This window comes from Peromyscus eremicus, chromosome 18, assembly GCF_949786415.1.
Source record: "Peromyscus eremicus chromosome 18, PerEre_H2_v1, whole genome shotgun sequence".
Taxonomy (NCBI): Eukaryota; Metazoa; Chordata; class Mammalia; order Rodentia; family Cricetidae; genus Peromyscus; species Peromyscus eremicus.
This window is the reverse complement of record NC_081434.1, coordinates 7,940,230-7,967,619: the sequence shown is the minus strand read 5'-3', so window position 1 is coordinate 7,967,619 and position 27,390 is coordinate 7,940,230. Positions and strand designations below refer to the sequence as shown.

General features: G+C 43.6%; 1 protein-coding gene across 1 annotated transcript in view; it reads right to left on the bottom strand.

Annotated features, from left to right (window-relative positions):
- Positions 1-27,390, bottom strand: part of Srgap1 (SLIT-ROBO Rho GTPase activating protein 1) — a 171,715-nt gene that overhangs the window by 25,680 nt on the left and 118,645 nt on the right. Inside the window, exons 9-15 of the mRNA XM_059245782.1 lie at positions 21,796-21,993; positions 21,027-21,111; positions 13,621-13,648; positions 11,040-11,142; positions 7,232-7,292; positions 6,989-7,066; positions 4,795-4,929 (exon numbers count right to left, since the gene is read on the bottom strand). Of these exons, the coding sequence (XP_059101765.1) occupies positions 4,795-4,929; positions 6,989-7,066; positions 7,232-7,292; positions 11,040-11,142; positions 13,621-13,648; positions 21,027-21,111; positions 21,796-21,993 (688 nt within the window). The remainder of the gene's footprint in view (positions 1-4,794; positions 4,930-6,988; positions 7,067-7,231; positions 7,293-11,039; positions 11,143-13,620; positions 13,649-21,026; positions 21,112-21,795; positions 21,994-27,390) is intronic.

The following is a 27,390-nucleotide window of genomic DNA, read 5'->3' as shown; positions in this document are numbered from 1 at the left end:
ATTTAAATGATAAAGCCAATGAACTTGATATACCAGCATTACACATCATCTCCATCAATTTTAGAATATTTTCATCATTTTGAAAAGAAACTTCATACTGTTTAGTTGTGACGTGTAGGAATGGTATACTCATACAAGGGATGATTTCTTTTCTAATAACATAGGGTGAATGTCTGATTATGATATGCACTATGTGAAAGATCCACTCACAAAGACCACAGGTGTGTGAGTCCATTTATGTGAAATGAGCACAAAGGGAAAATCTACAGAGACAGCGAGCAGGTTAGCGCTTGCGGGGTCTCGGGGTGGCTATGGCTACAGGTGAATGGAAAGCGATTTCCAGGGTTTGCTAATTGGGCTTTTTTTTCTGAGACAATGAAAACATCCCAAAGTCGATCATGATGATGGTTGTTTAAAACTACCCTCAGTGGATGAACCATACACTATGAGAACTATTACATAAAGCTGCTTTTGGACGTATGTATCACATATATCGGGTACTATGTGCACCATCTGAGAGGCGCCGAAAGACTCGCCATTCTCCCCGCACAGAGGACCAATGGATGTTCTTAGTTTATTTAATAATTTTCAACAGTGATCATAGATTAATTGCGTAATAAAAGCTAACTGTAAAAAAGCACGGACTGCCTACTTGATGGTTCTGAGAAATCGCTGACTGTAGGGTATAACTGGTCTCAGGGTCATTCATCTCCTGTGTTAACATACAACGTGAGGATGCTTATCACACACAAAATGTTTCTCACACAACTGCTTCTCTCTGGGCAGCAGGGTTATCATTTGTTCTATGTGTTTCTAAGGCGTTTCCAACCACTTTGAAATGATCAACTACCGTTTCGTGATAAGAACTTTGATGAAGAAAGGAGGAGAATTTCCAATCTCCCAGAGACACATACACACTGATACAGGAGATTATGTCACAGGGAAGACAGCTGGGGCTGGTGGAGCTGGACCAGGCGAACAGCAGGAATTGTTAAAGCTGGCTGATTAATTACAGGGAGGTCACTGGGTTACTGTCTCCTGTAGATACTAAGAAGACGGAACACCACAAGAGGTAAGGACAGAATAGCTCCATGTTGGCTTCAAAAGCACTGTGTGCACACGGATGCACAAATGTCCAGAAGGAACACATCACCGATTCTCTTTGGGTGGTGTGGCTTATGGGGGACAGTATTTTGTCCTGTGTGCTTTTTGTGTATTTTTTAGAGTTATTTCTATGACAGGAAAAATATCTCCTGCTCTAAAAATGTTTTCTCATGTCTAAGAAGTCACCTAAGTGATAATACATTATGCAAAATGAAGTGCAAGTATTTCGTCTGGGCCCACAACCAGGCCAGGAAAAAGACATCCATGCCTTACTTGAATAACTGCTTGGCTGGACACCTCAGGAATCCAGAACCATGTTGCGTGGTCATGCCGCAAGCTGCCCAGACTGCGGGTGTGACCTGGAGCTCTCACAAAGCCATTCAGAAGGCAGCGAGTTTGAAAAACCAAAACCAAAACCATGTTTGGGTGAGAACCACAGAAACAAGGAAGCCCACCACTTTCCAATGTGTATTTAATCTGACTTCATCGCGGGTCAGTCATTCTTTCAAAGAAATTTCCAGTGAGGTGGGGAATGGATCGTGTACATTAGCCACGGAGAACGCTGTTACAACCCACCCCCCTTTACTACACACATCTCAGCTTCCTAAGAGTGAGGCTCTTCAGACACACAGAGAGAGGATAGCAACTTGTGTGCACACGCAGGATTCTTTCAAACAATCCAAAAATAGGTAAGCAGAAAGCTTTAGGAACTTACATAAGCTCCTAGGAACGATGAGAGGGAGACCTTCCCACATGAACTGTCACACAAAATGACCTTAATAGGAAAATCAAACTCAACTGCTGCAGTGCTTACGATGTCACAGGTAAAAATGGTCTATTACCCTGAGATGCTCCCCACCAGAACTCTCAGCCCCAGCATCCCTAGCAATTCCAACTTACGCTACAGACACTCATAACCATAGTCTCTTTCTTGCTAGATTTTAAGTTTCTTGAGAGCAAGAATCAAGTCTTCGAGTCGCCAGAAAGCTCCGCGTATTACAGACAACATGCCAGTTTGATTCAAAGAGTCAAAAGTTTGTAGTATTGGGTACAAGGATGCAAGCAAGATGTCTGAGTTCAACCTCTGGATCTGAGTTAACAGACCAGAAGTCTGGCTGCAGTGGTGAGAATCTGTAAACCCATCATCTTACGGGGAGCTAGGAGGCTCAGACTGGAGGATTGTCCCCAAGCGTGCAGAAGAGCAGGCCTGGAGTAGACAGCAAGGAAACACCTAGAGAGATCCTGCTTCAACTGAGGGGAAGGAGAGGGCCAGCTCCTGAAAGCTGTCCGCCATATATGCTCCATAGCTCTGTCTGTCTGTCTGTCTGTCTCTCACACACAGAGCAGCAGCAGCAACGACAACAAATTTGTAGTATCGGTGGGGGAGATTTAATAATGAGTGGTATGCCATTCTCAAAGAATTCATTGGAAAGTTAGGGGGAAATGCAGATATGCCACAGTTATGGAAGTTATGGAAGGAACAACCACTGACCGGGAGATCCATCAGTATTAGTCAGGAGTCGTCTCCTTTTAAAGAGGTTAGAGATTGGAAGAGGAGGGCTTGATATGTAAAGGCACGTTATGTAAGGGGAGGTCCAAAACCGAGTCCTTGAAAGTCCTTCTATTCTGAAGAAGAACGGTCCACTAAACATCATCAGACTTGTTAGGGAAAATGTGAGTGAAGAAGACTGTTCAGTGAGGACAGATGGGAGTTTGTAAGCAGAGCGTTCACAAAACGACTCACATCCTAGTCACAACCCCAGCTCAGTTAAACCTCAGGCTGCAAATGCGCCCAGAAATCTGCAGCCCTGACATCTCCTGTGTCTTCTGCAAGACATGCGTCTTGGAACGGGGACGCAGCTCAGTGGTAGAATGCAGGGAGCTGGGTTTGAACCTCAATACTGGAAAAAAATAATACAAAACAAAAACCCACCAAGACCAGGGAGATGGGTAGACGTGCAAGCCAGACAATCTGAACTGGATCCCTGGGTTCCATAGTGGAGGAGAGAACTGACTCCTGAAACATGCTCACCATGACGTGTGCCTTACCATCAAACACACACACAAACACACACACACACACACACACACACACACACACACACACATACAAACACACATATGAGCACATACACAAATAGTACACAAAAATTCCATGTATTTTTCATTTTCTCTTTCATAGTCTACCTATTTTGCTAAGCCCGATTTGGTGAAAAAACCTTGACTGATTATCACAGAAAAGTCACGCCGGAACCAATATGTTTTGGACACAGCAACTTAATTTCTAAAGGCACCTGAAACAATTATGCCAGAAACATTCAGCAGAACAGTTGATGGCTACGTGGTTGTACCAGGTATGGGCACGCGTGACCTGAGTTTTCCTTAGGCACAGCCGTCACAGAAGTGACGAGGACTAGTGACATGGATGGAGGCTTACTTTGTCTAAGTAAACACTAAACACTCCCTGAATTACCTAGTTTGTTCTTCACATAGACTCTATGAAGTTAAAAGAAACACGTTACTTAATAAGATGAAGAATGCATTCGCTCAAGTTTACAAAGCTTGCAACGCCAGGATTTGAACCTAGTTCTTCCTGACCCAGTGACCTCGGTTATTAATACCAATGATGGGATACCATTTCTCACCCGTGAAAGTGTAAAATGATTCAATAACGCTAGCTGGTAATGCCGGCCCAGGGTCATTGCCCAGTTGTTGCATTTTGGTTGACGTGATGTCTATCCTCAGGAAACCACAGGAAAAAAAAACAAAAAAAAAAAACAAAAAAAAAAAAAAACCAGAAAAAACACCTCTCTGGCAAGGACATGAGGAACTTTCTCGGCATGGCCAAAGAAGAATTCTAGAGACACCTCCAGTTTGGTTCTTTCCAGCGGGGCTGGCAGTAGGGCAGGGGGGTGGAGTGGGGTGGGGTGGGGGTGGTGTTGGTGGTGGAGTTAGGGGAGGTTTCATTGTTATGTGTGAAATGAGGTCAGCTGACCTCCCCGGGAACATGGACTTCGAGAGGTACTGCATTTACAGACTCACAGAATCCGACTGTGGTTAGTAACTAATGCTTCTGTTATGATTTTCAGCTTCCTCTGTGAAGTGTTAAAATCCCCCACTGAAGAAAAAATACCAGTGCTTGGCTAATGACTAACTCGGGTCTCATAATATATTGCACGTAATCTGCCTATTGGCTTGGGCTCCCTGCTGACAGGTAATTGGCACTGGGTGTTCTTGTACCATACAAATGGCCTTTTATCTCATTTTACCTTATTCCTTGAAGGAATATTAAAAGATCTTTTAATACCAATTGAGAAAATCAAGAATGAAAAGGCTACATTTCCAAGAGTATATTGTTTTCCTCTCACTGGGCACTTTTTTTTTCCTTCCCTTTTTCTTTTTCTGGTGACCAAGTGATCAGCACCCAGATCTATGAAGCCTGAGGGTGTTCAGAAGCAAAGTCCACTCAGCTTAGGGTGAAGGTGACTCACAGGGGACCCAGAATGGAAACAAATGGCCTCAGAGGTTTGGTGGTGACGGAGTCAATGGGTGTGTGTGTGTGTGTATGTGTGTGTGTGTGTGTATGTGTGTAGGTGAATGAGGGTGGTTGGCCTTTCCAGGAAGTGGATGAGGAAAAGAATTCTGTTGAGAAAAGACCGAGAGACAAGGAAGAGAGGAAAGCTCACTTACTGATACAAGAAATCAGGTCATTAAACCTTTCCTTAGGAAAGAGGGGGTTTTCCAGCCCCCGGAAATAGAGCTTCAGAACTCCGGCCACAGAGTTGATATCGTGATTGCTCTGGTCGTCAGCCAAAGGATTCTCACCTAAAAAAAGAAAATTCGTTATAGACACGGCACTCTTTTCCCTCTCTCAACAAAACCTGAGTGTACACACACACACACACACACACACACACACACACACACACACACACACACACACACAGCATATGAGTCTTTTTAATTATGCTCCCTGAAAGATTACATGGTACTAAAATTGAAATAATTGGTTTAGATATCCTACCCCATGATTAACCTAAAAATACTTGGCTAAAATAAAGCTTAAAAAAAATCTTATGCTACCAAACACTCTCTCTCAAGTTGCCCAAATCTTAAAATAAAATATTGTAGGGTTTATAATTTTACCCAGCGTTATTTTTTTTTAAAGCTAAAATCAGTAAGCTTAGGTTAACATGAACTAAAAAAAAAAAAACGACATTCAGTGTTTCTTATTCCTCTGGGAGAAAGATATAGTTGAGGTTGGTCTGGCTATGCAATACGGGTCAGCAAAATTTACCAGAAATATCCAACACTGACTGAACACCTGCACTAACTAAGCAGGGATTTACTGAGGTGGCATGATGGGGTGATAGCAGGGATTTACTGAGGTGGCATGGTGTGGGCACAGTGTATTTGAAAGCTGCTTTCAACAGTGGGAGACTCTGGGACCAGGAGAGAATACCCTTACTTGTACACAGGAGTTTATGCAAAAAAATGAATATTAAAAAAATTTTGATCACACACAGAATTATAGTTTTCTTTATGGTCAATGGGTGAAGCTATTAGCTGGCTCCTTACCCTACCTTCTTGGGAATTATAACTGGACTCCTTCAGAACACCATTCAACTTCACTGGACACTGGCAGGCAGGAGCTTCCTTCCCACAGTTCACAGAGCAGTCATTACACTTTCACACATGCTTGCCTTTGGGGGAGCTTATTCTCAGGGGCCTCTGATTTCCCTTTCCTGCCATCTAGGTCAAGAAATGGCTGAACAGGAGCTCAGCAGAATCACTTGTATTATTACTACTACTACTACTACTACTACTACTACTACTAACTATTATTATTATTTGTTTTGCCCTTTGAGAGAAACACCTCACCTAGGTATTCAAAAACAACCAGGAGTAAATAACAAAGCATTCACTGGTCTGTGGTGGCCACCAAGAGCTTAGCCTATGCTTAACCACTTCCGCCTGGCCATCACCACAGTGTAAGAAGGTGTGGCATGCTCAGCTGCTGCTGGGAGACTGGTCTGTCCCACGTGCACTGGTCGGAGACTTTGAAACTAGAAAAATCCACTGTGGTGCCAAGTTTACCTCCTCAGCCAAGGCTTCCAACTTCAAAGGGCTCTATGGCAACTCTCGGTCAGGGAAAACGGGACACACAGGGAGATGGCAGACATCTCCATGCCATCACCATTCTGCATTTCTGCCCTGACTGCCAAGCAGAGGGGAGACACAGAGGGACCCGGAAGTAGATGCAATGCAAAGCCTGACAGCTGGAGAGCATTAAATAACCAACAGCTTCGGTAAAGGGCCAAGTATTTTCACAGGTCAAATCTAATCCACATGGCAACCCTACAGTTTTGCAGATGAGGAAACAGGTCAAATTAAAATTGGAGCTTTTTGGCCAAATCCCACCATCAATAATAAAAGAGACTCTGATTCAACTCCGGGTCTTCCTGACGCTAGGTCAGTGTATGGCTTTGCTAATTATAATGTACTCATTAACAGTTTAGTATAACTTGCGTCTCAGCCAATTAGGAACCTAGAGAAGGCACTGACCCAGGTCACAGTAAGTGGGAAGGAGATGTCTCACCCCCTCACCACGAAGGCTGGGCCAGCCTATGCCTTCTAGAACCCTGTCAGGTGCCACCTTGACACACGTCATGGACAGTCTTTGTGAACGCTAAACCAGGGGACGAACCTCATGGGCTTTTCTGCTTTTCTCAGGAACAACTCATTCCCCACAGCTCCCACAATGAAGCCCGTGCAAGATGGAGGTTTTGGGGGTTGAGCAGAGTTGAGTGCTCCGGGCAGAACACAGAATTCTGAAAAGTGGGTTTTTAACATGTTTTGCTTATGGGTAGAGACATACAGTTACCTCTCTCAAAGGAATTCTTGATATCATTCACCTCCACCTGGGAACCAGACACTCTGAAAATCCCCTGATGCTGAAGACCTATGGGCGACAGAGGAAGAGTGAGAGAAACTTCCTCCTCACACCCCACACATCTCTCTCTCTCTCTCTTTTTTTCTCAAGAATAAAACGCCAGCAAAAGGACATGCTTACTGAAACAAACCCACTACTTGCTCTTAAATGAGGATCCCATGAAGATGGGCTTACCATAGAGATTAATGAACCGGATGGAGCTTTCCACAATTAGAGGGATAACCTGGCCTGAGTCCTGGGGAGAGAGACAGAAACCAGCCAATGTCAGAGGAGAAGGCTGAGTCCCATGGAGAAATAAGATTCACAGTTTAGTCAATAGCATGGCTTTTGCCCCAGTCAGGTGACCTTTTCCAAATATACCCCTCTAAAAATCCTCCAGAAAGAACTAATAACAACAAGAAGAGTGAAAAAATACATACTGAGACAAAGGTGTATTTCAGTTCTGAAGCAAGCTAAATTAAATGCTAAAATTTAACACAAGATATCCTAGGTATGTTGAGAAGCGAATTCATGTTGGGAGTGGTGGCTATCATTCCCCCAGCCAGGAGGCTGAGTTGGAGGCTAGAATGGATAACTCCGCTGGTTCAGATAAGAACCACAACATCAAGACCTTACTTCATGTCTTTTCCTTAGCTTTAACTTACATGCCCAAAATGAGTAACTCATTTTAAGAGGTTATTACTCAAGACAGTCAGTGTGGTGCACGTTGGGAGAATATCGTGTATTTCAACTGCGGCATCTTCTGTCTAATTTGCTGCTTCAGGATTCTTAGGACCCTCTCCACCACATCGCTAAGACCACACCACTTGGATGATTATCTTATGGGTAACGAAAGCGTGTTACATGTTTACTTAGTCTGCATCAGAACTTACTTAGCCTCATACACTCAGCCCGTCTTAAGGATGAAGACAAGGAAGACCACTTTGGCCTTCTTGGTCCACACCTTGTAAAATGGTCACCATCCTCTACTGAATGCTGGAAATGCTTTAAAAGCCATGTGTATAGGATGGCAGATGAGATGAAGGGCCCAGAGGCCAGTTAAACATGTACTGATGGCATGCACTCTGTGAGTTAAAAAGAAAGACCAGGGATGATGTTTCTCATGGACTTTTAAGACCACTCTTTTAGGAATTAGATCTTTCCAGGAAACATGAGACTTGAAAGGGATTAGCTGGTGTCGGGCACACACTCCTGAGGAGTTTCATTCCAAACTTGGTTTTAACACACTAGGACAATTCAGACCCGTTAACTTTCCCAGGCCAGCTGGGCAGGGGAGACTGGGAATAATGCATCTCAGCAGCCCAAACTCTTCCCACTGTCTTTATCGTCTCCAGAGTGGGCAACGCGCTTCTTAAGACACAGTTTTATTTTCAAGCTTTAAGGCAACCAGCGTATAAAGCCTTTAATGTTCCAATTACTTCTGGAGACTGTATTGGGTTTCTCTAATTCATTAATTTCGTTGAGGAGCATACGTTTTATGAATTCCTTAAAGAAGAGCCTTAAAAAAGAAAACACATTTTTAGTGACGGCTAGTTGGCTCATGAACAGTGGGGTAATGACATGAAAATTTACTGAATACACGAAGGGGTCTTTTTCTGTAAGACACAAGCATGGTTTAATGGAAGTAACATTTTACAGACGGTTCATGTCACACTGCAACTTAAGAGAGCAACAAATACTTAAGAGTGAGTGATGGAAGGAACTTTAGTTTACATCTCTGCCGAACTCAGCAGGAAGACAAAGAACCCAAGAAGAAAAGAAAATTGTTTGCACTCAGAAAGTTCTGAACAAAGTCTTCCATCTTCATGGTGCTGTACTAAACACTTTCGTCTTGAAATCCACTTAGATGACAGTTAATCTTTTAACAAAGATCAGCATCCCATTTAAGACATAGTGCACTTTGTAGTAAAAATACAACGAGCATTTTCATTTCATGGGTGCCAGATGTTTGGGTTGAAAATATTTCACAAGGAGTGAGATTATGGGCTGTTTTCCTGCCACCTCCATCCAAACATCTCTCTGTGTCTCCGTTTCCCCATGGGAAGGTGGTTTTGCTCTTGCCTTTTTGTGGCGCATTTTGGGAGAGCTCAGGAGCACTTTCCTGAAGTGCAGAGCGAGATCTCAGTCCCTCTGGGTTCCCAGGTACCAGTGACACCTCAGTGCTTCCTCGGCACAGCTCACACAACGGATTTTTCACAAACTGACTACACCTTAGTGCTTCTTCGCTTCCTCAGTTTGCTTGCCTTTAACTGGCAGTGTTTAGCAAGGAATTTTCAAAGTCTCTAATACGTGCATCGTCTTAAGCAGCTGGTCTCACACCACACCAGCAACGGGAACAGAGTGAGTGGTTCATCGGCCTCTGTGGCTTGTCTGCCTTCTCTCTCCCTGCCAGGCCATCAAGGGCACAGCCTACTCTCTTCCTTTGACTGTTTGCCCTCATTCTGTTTAACTGGCTCCTGCCCATAAGCTAGGGGCTGGGACGCTAGATAATCAAGTCAAGTTCGACAATAATTTTATATTCAATTAGAGTCAATAGGAACTGAGGCTCGGCAATGGCTTGGTGATTTTGCTGTGCAGGCTGCTCAGTGGCCCTTCACTTTATCCCAGGGTAAAGGTCTCACTTGTAAGGCTTCTAGTGGCTTCTGATTTCTCTCCCTCTGTATGCACACAAGCATGAATGTATTTAAGTGCCTTGTACACGGCACACACATACATTAATAAAGCCTTTTCATTGTTAGTGCACAGATTTATCAAATAGATCTATCTTTAGAGAAGTTAAGATGTCTATAACTTACAAATTATGGAACTTATGAAATATTTAAAAACGTCATTTTTCTACTATAGTTAGTCATCAAAAACACTGTAGCCTGCCAGGCGGCGGTGGCACATGCCTTTATTCCCAGCATTCGGGAGGCAGAGCCAGGTGAATCTCTGTGAGTTCGAGGCCAGTCTGGTTTACAGCGCGAGATCCAGAACAGGCACCAAAACTACACAGAGAAACCCTGTCTCAAAAAGCCAAAAAAAAAAAACTCAACAAAAAAACCACTGTAGCCCATCTCATGAAATGTTATCTCTAATGGGAACATCTCTTTTTCATACAATTTACATAAAAATCCATAATTCAATATTAAATATGCACTTGGTATTTAGCACTGACTTTCCCTAGCTGAAATTGGAGGCATTTGCCAAACGTATCAGGTAAAAATTGATACGTCCACTCTAATTGGTAAGTATTATTCCGTTTCAATTAGTGTCTGCTTCCCACAGGTTTTTCTAAGTAAAGCCCATTTATTAACTGTCTAATTTCTAACTGCAAACATTTTTCTCTTAAAGACCTTAAAAACTCTAATGAAAGCCAAGCATGGTTATGACTTGCAAATGATGCCAGCGCAGAGAGACCCTCGCTTCCCTCCGGCACAATACCTGATGTCTGGCGTGAGAGTTCCTTCGTCCCCGGCTAGAAGCATTATCAGAAATACAGGATGAGAAAGAAGGCAGAGATAAACACAGCAGAGATACAAGATACAGACTTCAGGGCTGTACAAAATTTGTCCAATATAATGAATTCCTTAAGTCACGAGAAAGCCAGACTCGTGCCTTGCTTCAGAGCAAGGCTACGACAGATTTAAAAACATATACACTGTGCCATCTCATGTGCACAAGCAAGGAGAAAATATTTTATCAAGTTTATCTTTTCTTTTTCCTACAAATGTTGGCTTGGAAAAAGAAAAAAAAAGGGGGGGCATTTTCTTTTACCCATATGATAATATCGTCCGCATTAATTTTTTTTTTTCTCCAGAAGGTTCTCAATCCAAATATTCATTCCTCTCTGACTTCAGGAAATATTATATTGCTTTTTCTGGGAAAGCAAAGAGCCCCAGGACAGACTCGACATAATGACCTGCCTCCTTCACGGGAGGCTGAGACCATTATAGTGAGAAGCGTGGAGGTCAGCCACGAGGGTGGCTGGTGCAGTCAGTACCTTGACGAATGTCTCCAAATCCCCATTAAACAACTTAGCATTATACTGGGAGCGGGGCCTGGACTTCCTGTGTTTCTGGGGCTTAGGGGGGACGTTTGGAGGCCTAAGGGAATGGAATATAATTACTGAGCATGGCAGAAATCAGACAATAAATGAAATACCCTTAGGTCATATCAAAATAATAAAACCAGAGGACCCTGGGTTCCTTCCCCACCCCAGCCCAGGAGCAAACATCCCCATCATTTTCCTTCAGTTTGATTTTATTTATGGATCAGAAGCACAGGAACTGTTCATCTGGACTACGGTATTCCTGTGTGTGAGAACTAGCATTTTTATTTTTTTTGTAGTTTACTTAAAAAATGGTATTATAAGTTGCTATTGTGAGCTACTTAGCCAAATGTTATAAAGCCAGGTTTTTGTTTGGTGAATCACACACCAAAACATAATTATAATAGGGCTCCGAGAGACTTCCAAATGAGAATTTAAATGTTTTTAGTCAGTTCATAATTCTCCAATGCAGGTAACATCGCATCTGTTCAGTATTCCTCATGCATTAATGGGATTTGATTTTATGTAAACATTTTCATTAACAGGTCATCCCTGAGAAAATTAGGGATTGGTTTCAATGTGGTTTCGGAGTGTGAAGCCCAGATTCATCTGAGTGACCGTTTCTGGTAGAATGCAGGATGCCCCTGCCCGCACATCCGTGCGGCAGTAGATGACACATATTTGTGCTGCTCTGGATTCTCCTGCTTGTTGGCTTTGGTGGATAAGCTTCCAGGCTTGCTAACACACACCCAGTGTGCCACGGGCTAAGCTGGCAAACCCTGGCATCACTTCCCTTGTGCTATCATCGGAACGAGGAGGCTACTCCTGTTCATTCCTCTAGAGGACCAAGATGACCGGACTCAATTCCTGCATCTTTGCCGGTTAACTAACTCTGCAAGGCAGACTGGAGAAGGCTCGCCATGCCTACGCACTGTGCACGCCCTTTGTGAACCTGTTCTTTAGATGAGTGGCCTTTTAAGTTCATTTGGCTCCAGTGCGCAAAGCCCAGGTTAGAAATAGAAATCCCAAGAATTTATGTGAAACCCTGAAGAGCATCATTAGCTACTAGCACAGCAATCAACGTGTGAACGGGACAAACCTGCTGATACAGCCTTTCATGGCTAAACCCTCAGAATCTCCCAGCAGGAGGGCTGTGACTAATGGAGGGTATAGCCAGCGGCAGCTCAAGTCCCCTGGTGCTCAGGCGCTTAAAAGGAGCCTTCGCAAAGACACAGAAGTGTGTGGAGACCTCCCCCGGGCAGCACACCTTGTCCTTCCGCAGTGAACATTTCTGAAATGCTTTTAGACACTAAACTCCACGCTGTGCATGAAGGAAGGAGTGTGGCAGGCGTGAGGAACTCACACAAGCTGCCAAAAGTTTCATCAGATCTACCGGATGACGTCACCTTTTCATTCTCTTTATAAATGTTGTCCAATGCCGATTTTATATTACCAAGAGGTGACTGCCCTGAAGAGACAGAGCTGCGTACCAGAACGCAGAGGCACAGGTGTGCCCTGGCACTCTGCCATGGAGTGGGTGTGAACAGGGGGCAGCTCGAAGGCTGGGCAGGAGACAGGGAGGAGGAGCAGGTATGTGTGTAAACCTCCCCTTCGCCGTGGTTTTCAAGGGAAGGAATGAGAAGAGCATGGGAAGTAACAACTGAATTGTAGAGATGGGGTGATTTTGATGGCTTCTGGAGCAGGGGGGACATTCCTGGTTGTCTGGTACCTAGTAGTGGGGTGTCCAGGCAGGTGGACCCGTAGGCCCGTGTGCAAGAACCAATTAAAGCAGGCTCCGGACTGCCTAACCTGCACAGGAAAGTTACACTTGGAAGGCGGTTCTGACCATCCCTGGAAATCTGCTAACCTGGCCAACGATGGTCCCCGGGATGAACAACACCCTAGGGCATCCTAGCATCATATTCGGAAACTAGAGGACTGTCTTGAAAGGCTTCAGGTGCCTCTTATGTCCACTAGAACTCAGCCTCAAATGTGAAGTCTTGCTATGTCAACTCCTATGATGTCAGCCTGTTGTACGGCTGACACCATAGAGAAACCAAAGTTGCCACAAACGTCCCTGAACTCAAATCAGAATCTGCTTCCAAATGTTCCAGCAAGAAGCTTTATAGTCAGTCCTTCACGGATGGGTGGAGGGATGTGTGATAGGCGGTCCATGTTAGAAGTGACATTTTTACAGGAGCAGGAAGTAGGCCATTCTTTCTATTTACTAACGCAGTTGGTACACATCCCATATCACATGTTAACTAAGTTATCAAGTCAAAAGTGTCATCAGTCTATCCAAAAAGTTAATGTGTTTGGGATTAGATCAATTAAGCCCACCCAACTCTGGTACTACTGTCTACCACTGAGGACAACCTCGGCTGTGTCAGATACAACACACGTCACCTGGTGTGAACCCAAGCATCTCAGGGTGCTGTGCTTTGTCATGCCCAGACTATCTTCTGGAGTTATTAACTGCTTTTGTTAAGGAGAAAAGAAAGCGAGACAGACTACAGATAAAATATTTTCTTACCTTGTAGTCATATATTCAGCTCTATGACCTGCCAAAAAAAAATAATAAGATAAATTAGTAAACTGGGTGGAATCAGTGGGTTCGATTTGATAATCCTGTGTATCACTGGTCCCCTTGTCTGAGGACACTGAGTTAAGAACGAGTTTCAGATCTTGTGGTAGAAAAGATGTGAATGGTGTATGATAACAAATAATTCAAAGTCATGATTTTCACAAAATCTAAATCCAAAATTTAACAAATTCAATGGGCTAGAGAAACATGTTCCATTTGGCAATTCGAGGCAGTTTTTTTTTTTCTTTTTTTAAACAAGAACTAGCTCTCTGACTGTATCTTTGAGTTCAAACACAAACCACACCAAAGCATATCTAAAGCTCCCGGCTCCTGCCAGTGATTTACGCTGTTCTGATTGACAGAAGAGCAAACAGGGTTGGGTCAACTCAGTTTCCCATAGACTATGCTGGTATTCTTTCTGGGGTGTGAAATCATGGCACTGGGAGGGAGCTTGTGTTCCCTATTCCAAACTGACACAGACAGCATCATCCAAAGGCATTAAATTGTTCTACAATCGACCACCAAGTAAGCTCCAAGTCTTTCATAGACTTCCGCCATCTAAACCACCCGCTGCTTCTCACGCATACATATGACCTTCTTATTGCAAATAACAGGACCGACATGTTCTAGCACGCCCACAGTCTGCGTTCATTTCAAGTGTGCAAACATCCACGGCGGCTGTCTGTTCTTCATGCACTCAGGGTGGGACAGGGTGGTAAGGTGCGGGAGAGGAGAACCATGCATCTGGTTTGTCTGCAAAAATGACGTCACGGTTCTGAAGGAGTCTGAAACTACAGCTAGCAGAGAAAGGCCATGGTGGAGCACAAACAGGTGAGCCCTGCCCATCACATGACACAGTGATTCAGACCCACAAGACAGGACAAGTGGGAGGTGCGAATGGTCAATGAACCCTCCTAGACCACTGCTGCGCCCCTCTCTCTATTATCCACTCTTGAATAACAAGTAACATGAAATACTTGATATGGGTCCATTAAACAGGGGGCAGCATGCTATCAGAGGTCACCTTTCTTCACATAGATCTGAGCCAACCCACGTTTTGGCAAAGATCAGATTCTAGCCAGAGTTGGAGTGAGCTGCGTGTGGTATGTGGTACCTTGTGGCTATCCTAATGGAAACGCCTGTAGGACGCTGGGCTGGACTGGGTTTGGGCGAGGGCAGACGAAGCAGAGAGTGTCTATCATTTTGGTTGGGCTGAGGCCAGAGGAGCTGGCGGAGACTACCTAGCATGCGTGAAGCAGTGGGATGAGCGGAGGATTGAGGGCAGAGACACCATCTGGCTCATCTGTATTGTTCGGTGCTTTATCATGACATCAGTGTGATATATGAATAAAAACAGACCAGAAAACTATTTGAATACATGTCCTAAGCATTATATAAGCAACAAGTTCTGTCCAGTGTTTGAAGCACTGTATATTTCCTTACTAATTTTGAGACAGAGTGACACCATGTAACCTTGGTATGCAGGCTAGCCTAGAATTCTTGACTCCGGCTCTTCCTGTTTCAGCCCCTGGGTTCTGGCAGTATTTGTGTGTATGACCACACCTGGCCTGAGCACTTTATATTCAGTACGTTAACTCACAGTTTTCATAACTTTCATGAAGTAGCTTCTATTATTTTTCTTATTTTATAAAAGAGACAGAGCACCTAAGAACACGACCCGTCCCAGGCCGCGTTAGTGTGGCATGGGTCTGGCACTAGGGTTGAGGCTTATTTTAATTACAGTTCTGAAATCCCGAGCACTGTACTACACTATTTTAAAAAATGTAGTGGTTGGGGTGGGGATGTAGCTCAGTGGTAGAGCACTCACTGAGCATTCAAGAGGCTGTGAATTCAATGCTCAACATACCCAGACGCATGCGTGCACACGCATGCACGCATGCAAAGCTAAGTCTCTGCATTTGGAGGATGGTTCAGTTGGGAAAGTGCCTGCCAGGCAAGCATGAGAAGCTGAGTTCAGATCCCAACGTCTATGTAAATACTAAGCATGGGGGCACACGTCTAACCCCCTCTCAACTTGCCCCCAATCTTCATTTTTAATAAAATGCATTTAAGCGTGAAAAATAATTCACTTCAGAATTCTGAAATAAAATGTAAGAGGATTAAAAGAAGCCAGTGATCCTGGATTGAAGTTCCAGAACTTGGAAGGTGCAGTCCCAGAACTTAGAAGACTTCAAGGTGAGCCTGGGATACAGAGCAAGGACAGTCTCTACCTCAGGGTAGAGACAGGTGGATCCCTGGAGCTCATGGCCAACCTAGCCAATTGGTGAGCTCCTACGTCAGTAAGAGATCCTGTCTCGGAGTGATCAGGAAAGCTATTCTCTGCTGACCTCTGAGGCCTCCACAGGCTTGTGGACATACATGCCTGCACACACGGGCACATATCCACAAGGACAAACACATAACGCTACATGCACATCCACACTCAAACCTGACTTCTGTTTTCTCACCAGAAAACACTTTGTGAACAATCCTAGAAGGAAGGAATGGACCCGGCGTATACTTCTATCTGCCCACTAGGGCTAGAATAAAAATATAATGGATTAAATTAAAAAAAACACCCAGCTACGTGATTGCGCAGATTAGTGACTATCTACACATTTAAGGTGAGGCGCACCATCTGGTCACTTTCACATGGTCCGATACTAGAGAAACTGATGTTATTAGAAGTGAAATATTTTACTAGCTGGGAAATTCTGTTGTTTTTTTTGCTCAAATATCCCAACCAATTATTTTCTAGATTGAGAAAAAGACAAATGATAAGATGAATTCTATTATTTTGCTTCTTCCATTGATGGTTGCCCATCTGAGATAAAAAATTAAAAACGTATACAAGATACATTTTGAATAATGAACCGAGAGCAAATGTCATGGGAGTTACCGCGTAACTGCACGGCCACATGGACGGCTTTTCCAGATAACGGTCCTGAGTGCATCTCAACAAATGAGTGGTGCTTTATTTTTTAATAAGTATCATCATTAATAGGTTTAATAAGTATCATCACCAATAACACACAAGCAAGGAAGACTCGCCTTCCTAAATAAATGCCGAAGCTTCTAGTGGTCTGAGGATTAGATTTCGGCCACTTTCTTTGGAAGCTTATTTAATTATTAAAAACTACAGCCCACCATATAAGCCACTTGGAGGGAAAAAATAAATGATCCAGGATTAAGTTTTTTGTTTGGGTACAAACAGCTCCTTGGACTATTTATTCGGTGGAGGGTAGGGAGGAAGAAGAGGGTTGTTCCTGAGGTAGAGACTGTCCTTGCTCTGTATCCCAGGCTCGCCTTGAAGTCTTCTGAGTTCTGGGACTGCACCTTCCAAGTTCTGGAACTGTAATCCAGGATCACTGGCTTCTTTTAATCCTCTTACATTTTATTTCAGAATTCTGAAGTGAATTATTTCTCACGCTTAAATGCATTTTATTCAAAATGAAGGTTGGGGGCAAGTTAAGGTAAGAGGAAAAAAAAAACCTAGAGAATAATATTTAAAATATGCCTAGCTTGACTTGGACCTTTGGTTTGTCCCCTAATGAGGGACTGATGAAGTCACCGTGGTGGCTACTTTCCAGCCCATTTCCTGTCTTGACTCCATCGATGACCAGAGAGCTTTTGTAAAAAACCATAATTATTCACAATCTGATTCTCTTCTGAAAGAATAGTTGTACTCGTACTCAAAGGCAGACAATTGATTATTCCAAGATAACCTACTTGATTCTTTTGTCAAAAACATTATGCCTAGGACAAGAAACAATGTAATAAAGAGCTTGGTTCCCACTGTTACATTTTCTGTTTAGCAAAAATTGTACAGCTACTTTCACCCTCTTACCTCCAAATACCTCACACAAAGAACCTGATGTGAACATGAAGACTCATTACTAGTCAGAAAGAAAAAAAATTCAATGCCCCAGTTTTATAGATACATATCTCATTTACTGTGGCCGATTTAACTTCCATTCAAAAAAAAAAAAAAAAAAAAAAAGAAAGAAAGAAAGAAAGAAATGATCTCCCCTAAAAAGATCCAGGAGGGGGAGACGAGCGTGGCTTCCATAGCCCACATGTTTTCTTCCTTTTACTTCTGGGCTTTTTAAAGTCTCGGGAGTCTGAGTCTGGAGAATGCCGCTTTGGGAGTCTGATTGAGTGGCTTCGCTGTGTTGTAAACTGACGAACTGCCGGGGCCACGGGTAGCCCGGCCAAGAGCAGGCGGCCAGGCCGGCCAAACACATGTCTGCCGTTAGAGTTTCAGCTGTGCACGATCCACGGCTAAATCCCCGGACCGAGGTACTTGTTTTTACTATGAAGGCAGTTTTGCAGCAGCTGGTCTGGGAGAATTCAGAGGTATTCCTCTCCGAAATGTCAAGCCAGTCCCCAAACACAGCACTTAACCCTGGACTACTAACCTTATTTAACCAGATGGGGACTTGGATCCCTTCCCAAGGGCTCGCCATGGGACTGTTTTTCCATGGGACAGGCGCCCTTAGCCCTCCTAGTCAGTCTCCTTTGTTGTAAGCCTATTAACACGAACAGGGCTTGCGTGGAAAGCCAGCAGGCTTACATGGCTTGAACCTTTTTAAAAGTGGGGTGTGTCTCCTGCGCTCAGTTTTCTTGGAGGGTCAAACCCAGCAGCAGTGAGTGGCCAGCAGCTGTTCTGGCAAGCTGGCACAAGTTAACTGGGCTAAGAGCGGCAGAGGTCTGTACCCGCTAGGGCACGCTACCCTGATGAAAACCACCCAGGCCCCTTCTACAGACTTAACTGAGTGTGACGAAGCTATGTCATGGGGGACACTGGAGCCCACTGAAAGAAATTCCAAGATAAAGGACTCCTGGCTGAGTGTTCACAAGGTGTGACAGCTTTACACAGAGTGGCTAAGGACAGCCTTTGGCAAACGGTCTCAGTCTACAAAGCCAAAATGTAGCCCGATCCAAGAATGACATGGAGAATAACATTAACCAGTGGGGCTTTTCTCTCTAGGAGACATGAAAGAATTTATCCTGAATGACGACCATAAAAGCTTCAGAATGTTGCTCCAAGCCACATTAACACTTGCCTGAGCACAGCGCCAAGAGTGAGCACACCCACGGCTCAATTCCCTCCACCTCACCATGTCCACGGTGGCTCTCAGTCTCAGAGGGAGAGTTTGGTCTAAAATCATTCAAAGCATTTCTCTGCACTGAGGAGACATTATGCTCTGGGGGGGGGGGGTCAGCAAGGGGCCTTGAGGGATTGTTTGAATATTGGGCACTTGTGAAAAATGGGAGGAAAACAGGGAATTTATTATGAGAGAAAAGAAAAAAAACCACACACACACACACACACACACACACACACACACACACACAACCAGGACATAATTATACAAGAAAACTATTCAGAGATAAAAAGGCTAAAAATAATGTTTAAACCTACGGAAGAGATTAAAGAACAGTTCAAGGAATATGTTGACACTTTCACTTAGAATTCATAATTGTATGTATGTATGCACATATGTATGTATGTATGTCTCCTTTTAAAAATCCTGAGCCATGCCATTGCGAAGTAAGTTCTGGACAATGTGGCACTTCAGCAATTTTTTTTTAAAGAATAAGAATATTCTTCTTTATCACCATGGTATCACTATAACACATAGGAAAATTAAGTCAATAATATTTAACATATAGATTATATCCATTTCCCATTATGCTTAAAATGGCCTTCATAAGTTTTGCCTTTGGTTCAGATTTTAAAGTTGACACATTGCATTTGGTTATTTTATTTTTCTTGGATGCTTTTTAATAGTTAAAACAAACAGCCGGGCGGTGGTGGCGCACGCCTTTAATCCCAGCACTCGGGAGGCAGAGCCAGGCGAATCTCTGTGAGTTCAAGGCCAGCCTGGTCTACCAAGTGAGTCCCAGGAAAGGCGCAAAACTACACAGAGAAACCCTGTCTCGAAAAACCAAAAAAAAAAAAAAAAAAAAAAACCAAAAAAAAAACAAAAAAAAACCCAAACAAACAAAAAAACTTTTTTCCTAGGTATGACTGCCTTTCAACCCAGACCCTGGGGAGCCCCGAGATCGTGCATGACAACTTTTTGCCTTGTGGCCATTCCTTGAGGATGACAGGTTCTTTGGAGCAAACCATAAGGTAAAGTGGTAGATACACTGCCTTGTGGGCAAGGAAGGTTCCAGAATGTAGGAGGCAAGGACTTAAGTGTAAGACAGAAACCTCTTTTTTTAAAAAAAGATTTATTTTTATTTTATGTGTAGCAGTGTACATAAGTAAGTGCACTCTGTGTGTGTGTGTGTGTGTGTGTGTGTGTGTGTGTGTGTGTGTGTCTGTGTCTGTGTGTCTGTGTGTGTGTGGTGCCTGAAGAGGCCAGAAGAGGGCATCGGATCCCCAGGAACTGGAGCAAGCCACCATGTGGGTGCTGGGAGCTGAACTCAGATCCCAGTGAGTGCTCATAATGGCTGAACCACCTTTGTAGCCCTGGGAATCTCCTTTGAACCCAGTCATTCACGAAGTCCATCCTCTAATCTCCCACCCCATCCTGCAGTTTCTCTTTTACTTTTTCCCACATTAATCAGGATCTAGTGTAAAGAAGAACCCATCTAAAGAACCCGGACACTTGACTAAGTTAGAGCTTTGTCTGTATATATTTGTTTTTCCTTTATACATTTGATGAAGACAAAAAGGGGAAGCCATGTGTTTACATAGTCCCCTTAGCTTGTATCCACCCCACCTCAGTTTCCTCATTTGTAAAGATGAGGAAGCTAATGGTACCCAGTTAAGACTGTAGTTCAGAACAATGTGTGGCTCTGAGAATCTTTGTTAGTATTAATGCTATTGTTTTGGTTACCACACATAGCAATCTAGATATACACCATCAGATCATTTCTCAACTACCAACAATGCCTAATGGAAGAAAAAGAAAATCGCCCAGACTGGACAAACTGGTTTCTAGAATTGCCAAAGGTAAAAGATGGGACAGGTACCAGTCCATTCAAATGGACAGGGGTGACATTGGAGGGCAGAAAAGCCCAAGGTAGAGGAAGCAGAGATTGGGGTCAGTAGGTATGGGTCCTTCCCCAAAGGAACCTCCTCACTGGAGTTACTCTTCCTTGAATTTACCTCTAAGCTTGAAATGGCTTCAAGAGAGATCATAATTATCAGTGAGACAGGTCAACTGAATCTAAATGTATGACAGCATTCTCTATTTATAAGTTGAGGCTACGTATGCACACATTTGCGCACGCGCGTGCATACACACACACACACACATACTTACTTCACACTCTACAAAGAACATTCATGACACAACACTCAGGCCAAATCATTTCCCCGTTCACTCCCTGTGACTGACCTTCTCCAAGAGTCCTCTGCAGCAAGTCATGCTTAGCTTGAAGTTTCGTGATGAGATTACTGCCTTCCAAGAACTCTCGGAGTTTCTGTAAAAGGCAAGGTAAAAACTGAAAACCATCCAGTGTTCTGGGACTTCCCCGAGGGGCACTAGAGCCTAGTTGCTTTATGTGTTTACTAGAATTCTGCTACTCTATGTATGATTTCTAGTCTAGTGGAGTCAACCAGCCCTTGAGAGCCCATTGGACTCCCAGGCTCCAGGGTCTTCCTCCCCAGACCTGTTGAAACGGCTGCATTTTAGCAAACTCCCTCGTGACATGGACCCATGTAAAATTGGAAAAAACCTGGATAGGGAAAAAAGGGATGGCCGTGCAGGCAGGAGGAGCTGAGTTCAGATCTCCAGCACAGAGTGTGGCAGTGTGTATCAGTAATCCCCACACTAAGGTGGAGGGGAGGTGGGAAGATCCCAGGTGCTTATGGGCCACGTTGACTCCTGGTTCAGAAAGAAATGTTTCAAAAAACCAAGGTGGAGGAACCATGGAGTAAGACATCCTCACATCTGCTCAAACCCCGCTCCCCCCCCCCCCCCCCACCTCCCAGTCTGTTTTAGAGAAATCCCAACTCCCCATGTCTACCCAGACTGCCTCCATCTGAAACTCTGAGGGTGCACAGGTGACCATATTTTAAATCCAGACCTCGAGGAGACTCTGGGCATCATTAGAGAGGCGCCCTGGGCTCCGTGGAGAGGGGCTGGGGAGAGAGAGGGGGCACACCATGAAGTAGAAGTGTTCGGTTTCTTGCTGGTTGGCTCGTCTCTTGGCGATGCTGGGTTTACTCAGGTAGGTTTCAGACACAGTGGACTTCACAGACTCCGTGGATCGGCTGTGTTGGAAACACTCAGACACGTCGTAGTCCTCGATAGTGACCATGTCTTGGATTGTCTGGAGGGTGGCTTCTGTCGTTTTCTTGACCTGGGAACAGAAAAAGCATTTCGCTCATTGGCATATTGTTCTGTGAGCCTTATACTTCTCAGCGAGAGTCTGTCTGTTCCTCAGGGAGAGATTACTTCAGAGCATGGTGGGTGGGGGAAGAGAGACAGGCCAATTGGACCTCAGATGACCCATTGGTACCCTTATAAACCTCACAGACCACTGGAGACTCTCAATTTCATTCTTGTTTACCTTTTAAATTAAAGTAAGACTACAAACAGGAAAAAAAATGCACAGACCTAAGTATATAGCCCGATGAATAATCTCAAAGTGAACACACCTATGTAAACACCTCTCAGACCTAAAGTGTACTTTATGAACACCCTGACTGTCCTTCAAGTAAAAACCCCACATTTTTCTTCCTCTCAATATGTCTACTAACCTCCCTCCTGCCTTGCTTCCTTTTTTCCTTATTGGGAACCAAAGCCAGAAGCTCATATGTGCTGAACATTCCGCTACGAAGCCACATATCCAACCCTCCACTACCTCGGTTTCTAATATTTTGATGGTACTTGATAGAAACAGAATAGTACAGCATATATCTTCAAATCTGATTTCTTTTGCTCAATGTCAGCGAGATTCATTTCTCATGACTATAGTATTTCACTACTTAGTATTTATTGGCAGAACAAATCATAATTCACCCCGTGATTGACAGATGACTAACTCTTAGTTGGGTTTTTTTATGGATTAATTATAGTGTGATGAACACAATCTTGCTGGGCTCCACATACATGGAGAGAATTGGTATGTCTGGAAAATGCCCGGTTGCTCTCCACAAGGATGTTATTTATGCTCCCGCCAGCCTGGTGGAGAGTTCCTGTGGCTCCACATCCTTGTCAACAGTTGGCACTGTCAGTCTTTTTAATTTAAGCCATGGTGCCGGTGTGCAGTGGTCTTACGTGGTTTCCGTAACTATCTCCCTGCTGCACGAGCTTGAGCCCATTACCAGATGTGAAAGGTACCCTGCATCTTTCCCGTGGGGATACTTTCTGAAACGTGTCAATCAATGTTCTCCTGGGCTCTGAGTCTTGTTATTCATGTTACTAATTATTTTCCCCTTCTTGATTTCAGCTTCATTATTGTCTAGATGAATATGGTTTCTCCTTTTTTATATTTTATTTATTGTGTGTGTATAAATCATGCCCAGCATTCGATTGGAGGTTAGAGGACAACTTTGTGGGGTCAGTGTCTCTTTCCATTTTTCTATAGGTTCTGAGGCTTGAGCTCAGGTCCTGAGGCTTCTGTGGCAAGTGCCTTTAGTGGCTACACCATCCTCCTGACCCCAGATTCTATGTTTGATACCGCCCGTGTATCAGCCCTTTTCTTTATGACTACTGCTTTCTGTGTCCTACTTAAGAAACATTTTCTTACCCCACGGTCACAAGGACATTTAATACGATGTCCTAGGTGCTTTTAGATCTTTTAGTGTCACCTTACTATTCAGTTTTTATTTAAGAAAGATCACATAGTTTATGCTTATCAAAGACTACCATAAATGAACAGGTTTTCATTTTCTCATATAATATAGAGTCTAGAGAATTTAGTTCCATTCGCCTCTAATTCAGACACTGCTTTATAATGCATTACAATAGGAAATTAGGTGAGTAGCTAGACATACTTAACTAAGACATTATTACTTTTATATATTCAATATTCATTTTGATTTATCCAGGTATTTAATAGGTTCCTTGATCTCCATTGCTTGTATTTTAAAAGTAACCATAGGGAATTCTTTGTAGTTGAGTCTATTTCATCCACTTGAAGGTACTTTCCTGCTGGACAGTTCTTTAGACTATGGAATGTGTTAGTGCACTTTTTTGTGGCTTTCACGTTCCCGCTGAGTAAAAATTTTACTATTAAGTCTGTCATTGCTTTGAATGAAATCTCCCCCCCCTCCATCTTCTTTTAAAGCTTTCTACTTATTCTTGGGTTCTATAGTTTCATAATGATATATATAGGCACTGATACATATCTATATCTATATGTTTCGTGTGTGTGTGTGTGTGTGTGTGTGTGTGTGTGTGTGTGTGAATGCACATGTGTTACAGTGAGAGTATGGAGGTCAGAGAACAACTCAAGAGAGTCTGCTCTCTCTCTCCACCATGTGTCCCAGGGAGACACTCAGGCTGTCAGACTCAGTCCTACACAGGCACAGAATTTTAAAGAGTGATTTGTTAAGTTCTGGCTTTTCTCCTTCTCTCTTAAGCGACTGCCTCTGTTTCTGCAATTTCCTTTCCAAGAGTCCACTTGCAACAGCACACTCCACCGTGTTCTCTTTGCCTCGTAATCCTTTTCTTCTCTTCCGTATTTTCTATTCTTTTGATTTGACAGGTAGGATTTAGATTTTTTTCCCCATCTGATTTGTCCCTTTTGGCGATTCACTCTTCAGCCGTGTCTAATCTACAGACCACCCACCACTTCGGAGCACTTTTCCCGTCATTCTTCGCTCTCCAGTTTCTATGTGGTTACTTCCCGGTCTCTCATCTCACTGCTCATTTTCTCTGCTGAGACATCAGCTCGTTTTCATCTCCCTGGATTCAGGAAGCAATTCTTCTGCAGCATGTTTCTGATAATTCCATTACTTGCAGCTTTTGTGGTCTGTCTCTGGTATTTATTATTTCTTCTAGCTATTACTAATGGCTTTTCCAAATCACTTCAAGTACCTAATTATCTTTCTTACACATGTAAAAATTTTTTAACACACCTTGCATTTATTTATTTATTGTGTGTATGTGTGTGGGAATGCTTGAGCCACAGCGTGCATGGGGACGTCAGGGGACAACCTCTGGGACTCACTACTTTCCTTCCACTGTGTAGGTTCCAGAGATCAAACTTAGGTCTTTAGGCTCGGCGGCAGCAAGTGCCTCTATGCACTGAGGCATTTTTTTGGCCCTTGTTAGACATCTGTGCAGAGTTAATTGAGGTCTAAAGTAATTTCATCAGTCTCCAAAAACAAAGTTTGTTTTTCCAAGCTTACAGGGCACCAGCAACTTAGAATGACCGGATTTTATGACTGCTCAAAGTACTGGATGCGCTTCCTTTTGGGAGGCTGGCTCTTGTGGCATGGGCTTCATGCTTTTCCATGTACTTTGTCCTGGACCATGAGACATGAATGCAAGACGCAGCTGAGTGAGCCACACCATCACTGTGAGAAGTGGAAATCTTTTGGATTCCGTAAAACAACAATAAAACCCAAGGCCATTGAGACTCAGCGGGTAAAGGTGCTTGCCATCATGTCTAAGGACATGAGTTTGATCCTCGGAACCTACTTGGTTGAAGAAGACAATCGACTACTGTCAGTTGTCCTCTGACCTCCACATATGTGTCATGGCACGCACACACACACACACACACACACGCACACATGCACACACACACACACACACACACACAGAGCAGGAAAAAAACATCATATTGTGTAGTTAGGAAGTAAGAGCAATCAATCAATACTAGTCTGGATACCAAAAAATGAGCACGCTACAGCATCTCTTAAGAAGATGCAGAGAATGCTTGGTGGCTCACATCTTTAGTCCTAGAACTAGGGGAGCAGAGGCAGGGGGATCTCTGTGAGTTTGAGGCCAGCCTGGTCTACAGAGTGAGTTCGAGGACAGCCAGGGCTACATACAGTGAGACCCTGTCTCAAAAAAGAAAAAAAAAAGATGATGCAGAGAATGTAATAGATTTTGTTGTTCCTGGAATATGCACAACGTAGAGAACAGACATTTCTGTGAAAAAGCATATTTGAACATTGGTTTAAAAAAGTCATGACTACAGGCAGCAACCTCAAAGGTCATGATTATATACCTATACCTATGAGGGTTAGAAGACCCACTATCTTAGGTCAGACCAGTGTGTTCTTGTTATTTGTGGAAACATTCCTAAAATGGGCACGATGCACATGCTTTAAAAATATTGTGTCTTAAACAGACATGAAAGGATGCACGTGAGTACTAAAAATACAGTGACAAACACAATAGCTAGACCTGCGAGGAGAATTCATGAAACTAGCTGATTGAGAACTAAATCATCTTTCTAAATTAAAACATACTTTTTATATGATTTAAGGTATCTATGCATAAACAAAACAGTAATTACTGAAGGCAGATATATTTTTACAGCTCCCTGAGTTTTATATTCGCGTTAGGAAATGGAAAGTCTGTTACTTGAATGAAACACTATTAAATAAACGGTATCCCCTCTTTATTCATGGAAACTCCTTTATTTTACCAAGATGTGTGTGAGCGTCTGTGCCGTTCTCTTGGGAGGCAGGGAAGGCACCAGGGGAGGCTGAATTCTGAGTCATATGTTGGGGGGTTAAGAAGTAGGCTCTAGGACTCAAGGCAGAAGATGGAAGGGAGCAAGCTTGGCCTCTTGGAACCCCAACACGCAGTTTCATATGAGTAGGGGGAGAATGGCATGCCAATCAAGTCCCCAGCTGGGCACGCCCAATGGAAGGGCAGTAGGGAGCCACTGAAAGTTGTAAGAGCTGGAGTGTCGGCTCAGATTCCTGCTTCTAAAATGTCGCGGGGCTGATGAGCAATAACAGGAAAAGACAGACAGACAGAAAATAGTCGGGAGACCTTAACTTAGTGGAGAGAGAGTTGGGAAGAAACAGCTGGAAGGAAGCTGCCAGGACACATTTGAAAAACATTCACGCAACAGAAGTGGAGGGTTCATTTTTTTAAGGCACTGTCTCAAGTGGGGAAAAAAAACCCAAAAAACCAAAGAGACCAGAAATAGCAGTGTGAGGTGGAGCACAACTTCAAAAGCTACATAGAAATGTTGAGACACCGGCAGAGTGGAAGGTGCTTAAAATATGAGAACAATGACATGAAAACAATCACCAAAGAGCAAGTTCCAAAGGCCAGCTGTCGAAGACAAGAAGACGGGAAACTCCCCCAACCTCCCAAGAAGACCTGACCTCGAACTAAACCAACAGAAGTCACCACGGATGAAAATTAAAATCCATGCCTGTCGTGTGTCCTAAGTGACCTGTCAGGGGGTTGGAATTTGTTCATTAAAGTATGCTCACTGAGATAATAAAACAGTTCTAAAACAACATCTCACTAGAACTGTGCTCCAACGGCGAAGATACCCAGGTGTAGCAGCGTTCTCAAATTCACCCAAACAGATCAGGGGCGTGAAGAACCAAAATGAACTGCTTTCTTTCCACAAGACAATTCCCTTCTCAGACACGGTGTCTGGTGTCACAGTCAAATTTGGAGTTGCCAGGAAGAAGAAGGGAATGACAGAAGCCACCAGACACCCTGGCTGGGACTCCGTCTCATCCCGTGGGATGCTCTCTGTGAAGAATAACAACGGCTTCTGACACAAGCCATGATAATAAGTCGCAGAGGGGATTCACCGAAATAAACA